Here is an 11,494-nt window from a genome sequence, read left to right on the forward strand (position 1 = left end):
TTGGGCCAAATGAGACAGTTGTCTGATTTGAGCCAGTTGGGCCAAATGAGACAGTTGTACAAATTGAGCCGGTGGCGCCAAATGACACAGTTGTGTCACTTAATCAAGTAGGGGCAAATTAGACAGTTGTGTGATTTTAGCCGGTTGGGCTAAATGAAGCAGTTGTGTGATTTGAGTAGGTTGGATTAAATGAGACAGTCGTGTCATTTAACCGGTTGAGCCAAATAAGACAGGTGTGCCATTTGAGCCACTGTGGCCAAATAATATAGTTGTGTGATTGAGCCAAAAAGTTGTTATACCAGTTGAGGATGAGCCTACTTAACCCCCCCCCCCCCTGCCTTCTTAAATATAAAAAACAACAACGTCAGGTACACAACTTTCTGAATTTCAGGTAATAGACCTGTAAATTGTTTTTATTAGTTCCACCAGTCACCAACAATACAAAAAAAAAAACAAAGAAATTGTCAGTAAATCTAACAGAATCAAAAGAGCAAAAACACCACTGAAAAGCCTAAGAAAGGCAAAAGTGAACAGCGAATGGCTAAGAATAAAATGTACATTTCCTTATTTGTTAACCGAAGTATTGTAAAAGGAACTCATTGATAACAACATTAATAATTAATCCCATACAAGGCCTTATAACATTGTCAATGTTCAATCAGTGTCACACAAATTTTAGTGTCATTTAAGTAAAATTAAACAACTATTAAACCCAAAGACAAATTTAAGCCATGTTTACTAAACTTAAACATGACTTAAAAATGTACCTTTGTTTAGGCGAGGTTTAAGCATTCTTAAATGCAAATTAAATCGACATTGAGATTTAAGCTATGTTTAAGTCATTTTAACCGTACTTAAATCCTTTGAAGGATTTAGGGTTACTTTAAACCACCTTAAATCTAACGTTAAACCTATTGGGGAGATTTAAGGTCTAGTTAAAGGAGCCTTAAATACAACATTAAATTTATCATAATATTTATGCCGTGTTTAAGGACCTTAAAAACACATCAAATCTTTTGGTGTACACCAAGTCTACTTTATTGACATAATCTCTCACCAGAACCAGAAACCATACGAGAGCAGCCTCCAGCAACCTTCAATGAATTAATCATAGATTAATATTAATATTATGTATTTAGTAAAGCCACAATATTTCACGCTACTGATTTTATTGCTTTTTCAATTCTTTGGGTAATGAAACTGTGTTTGTTGATTGTGAACAAGAGACTTGATTTCTTGTGTTGGAAACTGTTTCACTAAAGGAAGGTGGTTGCACAGGGAATTTGACTAACCTGAGCAAATAAGATACATTTCTTCAAAACCATATAATTTTAGTATATACCAAACCAGTGGACAGTGTTTTTTGCATGCTCTGATTGGCTACTCAAACTCAGGATAGTACATGCATGTGCTATCCACTTCCCAGCTTTAGCTGAAGTGTGAAAAACTTTTTTTGGCAGTGTTCTGAGATATAAATTTATAATTCTTTTATCTCACTGGTTTGGTATATACTTCACAGCTCATTAAATATCCACCACCACTAAGGGGAATAATATTTATTGTTAAATATATTAAAAACAACAACGACATGTGAATGTAGATTGATGTTAATAACTGGCTGGTAAAATAATGGCACGGCGTGGAATAGGGCAAACTGCCATGAGTTTTACATTGTCAAGAGTTAAATAAGCTCCAGCAAAAAGACTGTGTATCCTATAAACAGGCAAAAAGTAGCTTGATGCTCTAGGTTCAAAGTTATTTGCGTCCCACACACAAAGGGTATTAAAACTTCCCAAGCATTGGTTTTGCTGAACAAGGAAACCGGGGTTTCTGAGCATGAAGTAAACAGCTCTGAACTGCAAACGTCACCAGACATCTCTAACTGAACGTTGAAAAGCGCGCGTTTGTATCGAGGACGCGGTATGTCTCGTCCCCAGAGTGAGGCCGAGATCCTTATGCGCATGACAAATACCGTATGAACGCCAATCAAATGTCCAAAACTATAATCGCGGGATATTTGATCTTTCACTGTCGTTCGTTCACTCGGTCGAGTTTCGTTTCGTTGCGGGCACGTGTTTGGATTCTTCCTCGATAGGATGATGGCTGCAAACGATCCAGTTCAAGAGAGACAGCTTGTTCTTATGGAAAGAATGAGTAGAAGGATTGATTCGATTCTCGAAGGGCAAAAGAAACTAGAAGATACGAATGCAGTCCTTCGGCAAGAAAATGCAAAGCTGAAGAACCAACTTGCGAGTCTGGAAGGGCAGGCAAAGAAGAAAGGCAACAAACGTTCTAAAAGCTCTCGCAGAGAATCAAATGTTGTGATTCCAAATGACTTAAGGGTAAATATTCTTTAATTACTTTAAGGATATAAATTTTTTCAACTTTAGTACCGTTAAGTTGTGTTTGAGAGTTTCAGTTGCGGTGTATCAGAAGCATAAAACGTGTCTTCAGAGACACCGCCATTCCGCCATCACGCGTGTTCTGTGTTAACTTAAAGCACAATATGTGTAGATGTTGGTTCTAGTGCTTATCACAAAGTTGGAACATCCTTGTGCTGAATTCCTGTGCCTATTTTGCAAGCATTTAGCAAAAATACTGTTTACCCAGTTTAAAATTCCACTGTGTACTGTTTACCCAAAAACCCTGCTGACCCTGATTAAAGAAATAAACAAGTTTGTGGTTTGAATTGACTTTTGACATATGATGTTCTTCCATATTATCTTCCAGAAACGGTTTCGGTTCATCTACAAAAAGATGGTAGAAAAAAAAGTGACACAAGGTTTCATCATTGATGAGGAGTATGTTATTTTTTTACCATACATAAGATGATGTATTTAAATAGCAAGGCACTAAGAGAGATGGCATGCAAGATATTAGAATTAAAACTTTACCACCAAGAACTAAATATCTCTCTGACCAGCTTCTTCTAAGGGACTGTTAGTTATCTGTTTTGAGGCCAGTGTTTAGAGTCTGGGGCCAGTGTAAAATATTCAAATTGGGAGTAGGAGGTGGTAAACTTTTAGAATCTGTTATTTCAACTACTATGTTGCTGATAGATTAATACATGATTTTTGTAAAATTTTCAGTTTTGAGAAATCTTTTTCCTCCAGGAACCAGAAATCCTAATGTCAGTTTGAAGGTGTAAAAAGCATGTAGCTTCTGCACTGTACCAGCAGTGATTAGAAAATTGTCCCTCTTGTATAACTGCTTTACTTGAATTATTATTTCCTTTTTTGGCTGAATAATAATAATAATATTATTATAACTGCCTCTGGCTATTGTTTAAAACAAAAATAACATTCTCATTTTTATTACAGTCCACAGTCAGAGAGAAACTAGAGTATTTTTACAAAAGTGAAAGAAGTACTGAAAAAAGAGCATGGAGGAGAAAGCTGCCTATGGACTGACTTACAAATGGAAGGTATTACATTACAGGAATCAAGTTTTAATGTTGTGTGCAAGTTAGAACAAGAAACATTTACCTTGTGCAAAGTCAAACAAATTTTCTGAAATATGTTGGACAGAAAACTTAAAAACTAAGAGGGAAAACACAATATTACCATCATTAATTCTTTTAATTAATATATATCCATAAGCGGTTTACGGTCAACTCGCCGACGGACCAACTCGCCGACACCAACTCGCCGACGTATAAAATCGAGTAGAGACGTCGGCGAGTTGGTCGTCAATCCAATACAACTTATTAGAAGCTAAACATACAGAAAATTAAACGATATTTAGTAAAAAAACATTGGACATTGGTGAACATCAAACAGAAGCTTAAACATCGGTGAACATTGGTGAATATCACCAATGACTATAACAGCTTAAGACGCGAACGAGTTATTGTGCGACAACAACACCGTAAAGACTAATCATGTCAATCGCTCAGATTTTTTAACGAAAACGTGGCTTTCTAGACGAGATCTTTAGTAAAAAGCATTTCTTTTTATTTGCAAAGTTTATAAGGATCTTAAGGCGAATAAAGCGAAGTAAACCTCACCAACGACTCTAACAGCTTCAGACGCGAACGAGTTATTGTGTGACAACAACACCGTAAAGACTCATCATGACAATCGGTCAGATTTTAAAGGAAACTTGGCTTTCTAGTCAAGATCTTTAGTAAAAAGCAATTCTTTGCATTTGCAACGAAGTTTATAAGGATCTCAAGGCGAATAAAGTAAAGTAAACATCACCAATGACTCTAACAGCTTCAAACACGAACGAGTTATTGTATGACAACAACACTGTAAAGACTCATCATGACAATTGGTCAGATTTTTTAACGAAAACTTGGCTTTCTAGACAAGATCTTTGGTAAAAAGTATTTCTTTTTATTTGCAACAAAGTTTATAAGGATCTTAAGGCAAATAAAGCGAAGTAAACCTCACCAACGACTCTAACAGCTTCAGACGCGAACGAGTTATTGTGTGACAACAACACCGTAGACTCATCATGTCAATCGCTCAGTTTTTTTCAACGAAAACTTGGCTTTCTAGACAAGATCTTTAGTAAAAAGCGTTTCTTTTTATTTGCAACAAAGTTTATAAGGATCTTAAGGCGAATAAAGCGAAGTAAACCTCACCGATGACTCTAACAGCTTCAGACGCGAACGAGTTGTGAAAACTCATCATGTCAATCGCTCAGTTTTTTTCACGAAAACTTGGCTTTCTAGACAAGATCTTTAGTAAAAAGCAATTCTTTTTATTTGCAACAAAGTTTATAAGGATCTTAAGGCGAATAAAGCTAAGTAAACCTCACCAATGACTCTAACAGCTTCAGACGCGAACGAGTTATTGTGTGACAACCATAGCAACCACGCGGAACCACATGTTTTTCTTTTAACTTTAAAGAAAGATTTATTCATGATCGAGAACGTTTGATTTACGATAATAACGATAAAATTCCATTTATTATAAAGATCAGATGAACATGTGAAAGTAATGTATATCATGCAATTACTCTGCTCTTGTAGGTCCGTTTAATCTCGACATCGATTTCAATAATTGGGCCGCTGTTCTTTCACCATTTTCATATTTCTCCCATAATCCAAACACCTTACTCTGTAATTGCCTAATAAAAAGAAATGCTTTTTACTTAAGATCTTTTCTAGAAAGCCAAGTTTTCGTTAAAAAATCTGAGCGATTGACATGATGAGTCTTTACGGTGTTGTTGTCGCACAATAACTCGTTCGTTATAGTCATTGGTGATGTTCACCAATGTTCACCGATGTTTAAGCTTCTGTTTGATGTTCACCAATGTTCGCCAGTGTTTTTTTTTACTAAATATCGTTTACTTCTCTGTATGTTTAACTTCTAATAAGTTGTATCGGATTGACGACCAACTCGCCAACGTCTCTACTCGATTTTATACGTTGGCGAGTTGGTGTCGGCGAGTTGGTCCGTCGGCGAGTTGACTGGTTACCCCATAAGCTGATGTTACATATACACATAGACTTGTCATTGTATTGTAATTTTAGGATATCATGCAGCGATAATAATTATTGTTTTTAACTCAACAGCTCAGTTTTATCGGTACTTCAAAACAACTAAAGAAAGAGAGCAGAGGATAAGAAAAGGGAAAAATGAAGAGCATAAAGAAAAGTGCAAAAGGAGCAGGCGTTTGCTAAATGTAAGGACTAGCTAAGTTGTCTTGCTTTTGCCATGCTAAACCTATATTCAAGAATAAATTTTCAAGATAGTGTGGCTGAAGCATGGCTTCTGAATCAAACGTTTCAATTCAGTTTGACAACAAGTGTTGTTTAATACTGTGGCAAATTTGTGCATGGCATTGTACCACAATACAATGTGGGATAATATACAGCAACAAAAAATGAAACAATGCCATGCACAAATTTGTCATACACTGTAAGTAGGACTGGTATGTTTACAACTGGTGTACAAATACACATTAATTAGGAAAGTCAACCTTGCTGGTAGTTAACCAAATAACATGGGTTTGCTTTAATTTAGTACTGTTTTGTAGCATGAATTTTTTTCTGGGAGTTCTATTTATTGCTGATTGTTATTTTCATATTTTATATCTTTTGTGGGATATCATTTTGAGTTAGAAAAGTATTTCTATTTGACAATAAATTATATGTTTCATAGATATAATTTGGTCTGGTTATTAACTAAATAATGACTAAATTGTTGCTTTTTGTTCCATTAGAAACTGGAAAGGCGTCAGTCATCCTATGAGATGCTACAAACTTCTATGACACCAAAAGAAAAACAGTATTATAGTGAAATCCTTTACATTGATTATATGAGTAGCAAAGAATCAGATTATGAGGAGCAAGAAGATTTCATTGCTGGTGAAAAAGAAAAGAAACTGGCAAGATATGTAACCAAGAAGCTATCATGGGAAAGAACAAGCTTGACAAATGCAAAAGCCAGGCTAGACAGAACCTACAAAAATAATTTGACCCCCCATGCCAGGGCAATGGCTAAGCCAAGGAGTGTTGGTGGCATGTCGGAGAGGCCCGCACCTGCTGGCCCACTTTGGGCTGTCAGGCAGATAAACAAAGAGTCGTGATTGAAAAAATACTTAACACTTTTTTGACTTTTTATTCATTTATTTATCATGTATTTAATGGCAAACTGAAGTAATTGTTTTGTTAGAACAAATTATTGTCATCTAGATCACAGGGATAGTTTCTTCCAAGTATTGTTAAATTTATTGACTTATGATGGGGAAAATTTGTTCCTGTCAAGCATAAATAAGCTAGGTATGTGTGACATTTTAACCCTTTAACTCCCAAGATCTGATTGGTAACTATCCTCTCTAGCTGCTACATATTTCCCTGTAACTTAGTTATGAGAATCTGGTGTGATATCAAGACAAAGACCTATACCTGATAAGTTTGAGAATTCTCATTATCTCTTTGCTGGATATGTTCAAGATATTTTAGGGAGAAGTTACTTGTTAATCACTCCTGGGAGTTAAAGGGTTAATTACAAATAGGCAGTAGCTTTAAGAATGTGTACCAGTGAATTTAAAATAAAAGAAACTTGAAACATATATTGTTTAGTGTGATATGTGACCTGGTGGGTGGCAGTTTAGTAATGAAACAACAAAACAATAATATTTCACTGATTTCACAAATTTGATTCAAAACTAATTAACTAAACAGGATTAATCCATGTTTAAGGACACCTAAATATATCTTTTCTCCATGTGAAACATGAAACAGACCTTAGTTTCCGGAACGGTTTCTTGTGTTTCCGCAGGTTCCATCACCCATTCAGTAGCCCGGAATACGTCAACGGAAACATGGAAAAGACATGTTTCCGCAACGTTTTCTTGTGTTTCCGCAAATGTAAACCCGAAATTACGATTGCGGAAACATTTGTTTCCTCTAGCTGAAACTTGACGGAAACATGCACAAAAAGTGGTCCGGTTCCGTTGTATACGCAGCAACGGAAACGCGAGAAAACGTCACGAAACCGGTAACGGAAACACAGGTTATCCGTCGTGTTTCCGGAACGGTTTAACATGTTTCTGCCACGTTTCCGTTTACGGATTCTTGCAATTTCGTCCTGTGCTGAGAGCACTTTTGAAACGAGCAGTTGATAATAGGATCTGAAGAAAGTTGGCTTGTTACCTCAGCGGGCAGAGCCCTTCACCGGTATCGCAGAGATCATGGGTTCAACTCCTGTACGGGCCTGAATTTTTCATAGTTCCTATTATCAACTACTCGTCGAAGTAGCGTTTTTAGCCGCGTACATCTCTTAATATCATCTCTTCACAGCAGTGCAAATATATGAACTTCATATATCTAAAATCATCTCTATTTCCAGCTCTTTTGCACTCGCAAGAGGTTTTCGCCTGTTTGCAGCTAATCATGCTGATTCTAGCTGTATCATTCATAACAAGGTTTTTCTTTTTTTTGCTGCTAAACTTCGCACTTTTCAGCTCTATTGCACCAAAAACGCTTTTTGTGCTTGTTGCTTTTTGTCACGCTGTTGTAAGCTTTGTTGCAGTAAAACCGGTTTTTTGGCCTTTTTGCATCTAATTCATTGATTTTATGTTCATCTCACCAGATACAAGGTTTGGGCTGGATTTTTTGCTAAATTAACCTAATGTTAGCCCTTTTTCACTTAATAGAGGTTTTCGCGTGTTTCCAGCCTATTACGCTGCTAAATTAGGTTGATTTTAAACCTTTTTGTGCTTCTTTGCTGTTATTTACGCTATTTAAAACTTTCTTGTATAAAAAGCCGTTTCTTCGGTGTTTTTGCAGCTAATTGACTGATTTTAGCTTGATCTCACTAAAATAAAAGTTTGCGCTGGTTATTGCGAAATTACGCTGTTTGAAGGTGTTTTGCACTGCATAGAGGTTTTGGTCTTTTTGCAGGTGATCAGGATGATTGTAACTTTCTCTCACTCCAAAGAATGTTTTCTCAGGGTTTTTTCCACCGAAAAGGGTCTTGGCCTGTTTGCTGCCTGATCACGCTAATTCTAGCTCTTTCTCACTGAAATGAAAGTTATTCCTGTTTTACTCAAAAATTCCAATGTCTTCACCTTTTTCGCGCTGGAAACGATTTTAAGCCGTTCGAAGCTAATCTGGTTGTTTTAACTTAAATCTGAAGCACAAGAACATTTTTGCTTTTCGCTCGTAATTTACGCTCTTTTCAGGTCTTTCGTACGGAAAACCCTTTTTGTGTTTGTTTGCTGTTGTTATGCAGTGATTACCTTCCTTGAACAAAACCTGCTTTCCTGGCCTTTTTTGGGCCAATTGAGTGATTTTAGCTTAATCTCACTAAAAGAAACGTTTTTGCTGTTAAATTATGCTGTTGTCCGGTTTTTTTTGCACTGAAAAAGGGCATGGCCTGTTAGCAGCTTTATCACGCTAATTGTAGCTGTTTCTCACTCAAATGAAAGTTTTCTCCTGTTTTAGTCCAAATTTGCAATGTCTTGACCTTTTTTCGCACTGGAAACAGTTTTCAGCTCTTCGAGGATAATCACGTTGTTTTAACTTAAATACAAAGCACAACTACATATTTGCTTTTCGCGAGTAATTTACGCCCTTTTTTAGCTATATCGCACCCAAAACCCTTTTTGTGCTTGTTTGCTGTTGTTATGCAGTTTTTCTTTCCCTTGAACAAAAACTGCTTTCCAGGGTTTTTTTGGGCCAGTTGACTGATTTTAGCTGAATCTCACTGAAAAGAACGTTTTTTCTGTTTCATTGCTAAATTACCCTCTCTTCAGCTTTTTTGCAGTGGATAGAGGTTGGTCTTTTTGTAGGTAATCACGAGAAGAATTTGGTCTCTTTGAAGGTAATCACGATGATTCAGCAGTTTCTGTTCAAACAAAGTAAAAACTGCATAACAACAGCAAAGAAGCAAAAAAAAGGGTTTTGGGTGCTATAGAGCTGAAAAGAGCGTAAATTACCAGGCAAAAGCAAAAATGTTGTTGTGGTTTAGATTTAAGTTAAAACAACGTGATTAGCTTCGAATAGCCGAAAACCGTTTGCAGTGCGAAAAAAGTTGAGGACGTTTACTTAAACGGGGAAAAACTTTCATTTGAGTGAGAACCAGCTAGAATTAGTGTGATAACCCGCAAACAAGCGGAAACCTTCTTCGGTGCAGAAAAACCTGCCAACAGCCTAATTTAGCAACAAAAAACGAGAAAAACATTGTTTGGAGTAGGATAAACTAAGAATCATTGTGATTACCTGAAAAAAGACCAAAACCTCTATCCCGTGCAAAAAAGCTGAAAACAGCGTAATTTAGCAACGAAGCAGCAAAAACCTTACTTTTGGTGAGATTAAGCTAAAATCAGTCAATTGGCGCAAAAAAGGCCAGGAAAGCAGTTTTTGTTCAAGGAAGGTAAAAACTGCATAACAACAGAAAAGAAGCACAAAAAGGTTTTCCGGTGCGAAAGAGCTTAAAAGAGCGTAAATTACCAGCGAAAAGCAAAAATTTTGTTGTGCTTCAGTGAAATAAAGCTACGATCATCGTGATTACCTGCAAAAAGACCAAAACCTCTATGCAGTGGAAAAAGGATGAAAACAGCGTAATTTAGCAACGAAAGAGGAAAAATGTTCTTTTGAGTGAGATTAACCCAACATCGGTCAATTTGCCCTAAAAAAGGCCAGGAAAGTAGTTCTTGTTCCAAGAAAGTAAATACTGGATAACACCAGCAAAACAGCACATAAATGATTTTGGTTACCATAAAGCTGAAAAGAGCGTAAATTACCAGCGTAAACCAAAAATGTTGTTGTGCTTCAGATTTAATTTAGAAGAACCTGGTTAGCTCTGAACAGCTTAAAACCGTTTCTAGTCCAAAGGAAAGTCAGGATATTGCAATTTTGGACTAAAACCGGTTAACACTTTCAGAATTAGCGTGATAAAGTGAAAATGAAAGTTTTCTCCTGTTTTAGTCCAAATTTGCAATGTCCTCGCCTTTTTTCGCACTGGAAACGGTTTTCAGCTCTTCGAAGCTAATCACGTTGTTTTAACTTAAATCTAAAGCACAAAAACATTTTTGCTTTTGGCTTGTAATTTACGCTCCTTTCAGCGCTATCGCACAGAAAACCCTTTTTGTTTGTGTTTGCTGTTGTTATGGAGTTTTTACCTTCCTTGAACAAAAACTGCTCTCCTAGGTTTTTTTTGGCCTAATTGACTGATTTTAGCTTAATCTCACTGAAAAGAAGGTTTTTGCTGTTTCGTTGCTTAATTACGCTGTTTTCAGCTTTTTTGCACGGGATAGAGGTTTTGGTCTTTTTGCAGGTAATCACAATGATTCTTACTTAATTCTTACTCCAAACAATGTTTTTCTCGTTTTGTTGCTAAATTACGCTGTTGGCAGGTTTTTTTGCACCGAAAAAGGTTTCGGCTTGTTTCCAGGTATCACACTAATTCTACCTGGTTCTCACTCAAATGAAAGTTTTTCCCCGTTTAAGTAAAAAATTTCAATGTTCTCAAATTTTTTCGCACTGGAAACGGTTTTCGGCTGTTCGAAGCTAATCACGTTGTTTTAACTTAAATCTAAACTACAACAACATTTTTGCTTTTGCCTGGTAAGTTACGATCTTTTCAGTTCTATAGCACCCAAAACCCTTTTTTTTTCATTTTTGCTGTTGTTATGCAGTTTTTACTTTCTTTGAACAGAAACTGCTGAATCATCGTGATTACCTGCAAAAAGACCAAATTCTTCTCGTGATTACCTAAAGATTACCTGAAGAGAGGGTAATTTAGCAACGAAACAGAAAAAAAGTTCTTTTTAGTGAAATAAAGCTAAAATCAGTCAACTGGCCAAAAAAAAACCCAGGAAAGCAGTTTTTGTTGAAGGGAAGGAAAAACTGCATATCAACAGCAAACAAGCGCAAAAAGGGTTTTGGGTGCGATAGAGCTAAAAAGAGCAGAAATTACAAGCGAAAAGCAAAAATGTTGTTGTGCTCTAGATTTAAGTTAAAACAACGTGATTAGCTTCGAAGAGCTGAAAACCGTTTCCAGTGCGAAAAAAGGCGAGGACATTGCAAATTTGG

General features: G+C 36.5%; 2 protein-coding genes across 3 annotated transcripts; both read left to right on the forward strand.

Moving 5' to 3' along the window:
* The first annotated feature begins 1,946 nt into the window (after positions 1-1,946).
* On the forward strand, positions 1,947-3,464 carry LOC149052887 (uncharacterized). 2 transcript variants are annotated; one of them, XM_089197777.1, is made up of 3 exons: positions 1,947-2,342; positions 2,731-2,801; positions 3,321-3,464. In XM_089197777.1, the coding sequence occupies exons 1-3, from the start codon at positions 2,097-2,099 to the stop codon at positions 3,340-3,342; spliced, it is 339 nt and encodes a 112-aa protein (XP_089053903.1). In that variant the 5' UTR covers positions 1,947-2,096; the 3' UTR covers positions 3,343-3,464. The 2 variants fall into 2 exon arrangements, with proteins under 2 accessions (XP_089053903.1, XP_089053900.1); XM_089197774.1 differs by lacking the exon at positions 3,321-3,464 and having other exon boundaries at positions 2,731-2,900.
* Positions 3,465-5,505: 2,041 nt separating this feature from the next.
* On the forward strand, positions 5,506-7,024 carry LOC149052888 (uncharacterized). The gene is made up of 2 exons (XM_089197782.1): positions 5,506-5,634; positions 6,175-7,024. Exon 2 carries the CDS (start codon positions 6,205-6,207, stop codon positions 6,538-6,540), a length of 336 nt encoding a protein of 111 aa, XP_089053908.1. The 5' UTR covers positions 5,506-5,634; positions 6,175-6,204; the 3' UTR covers positions 6,541-7,024.
* Positions 7,025-11,494: the final 4,470 nt, after the last annotated feature.

This window comes from Pocillopora damicornis, chromosome 1 (genome assembly GCF_964200805.1).
Source record: "Pocillopora damicornis chromosome 1, jaPocDami1.2, whole genome shotgun sequence".
Lineage (NCBI taxonomy): Eukaryota > Metazoa > Cnidaria > Anthozoa > Scleractinia > Pocilloporidae > Pocillopora > Pocillopora damicornis.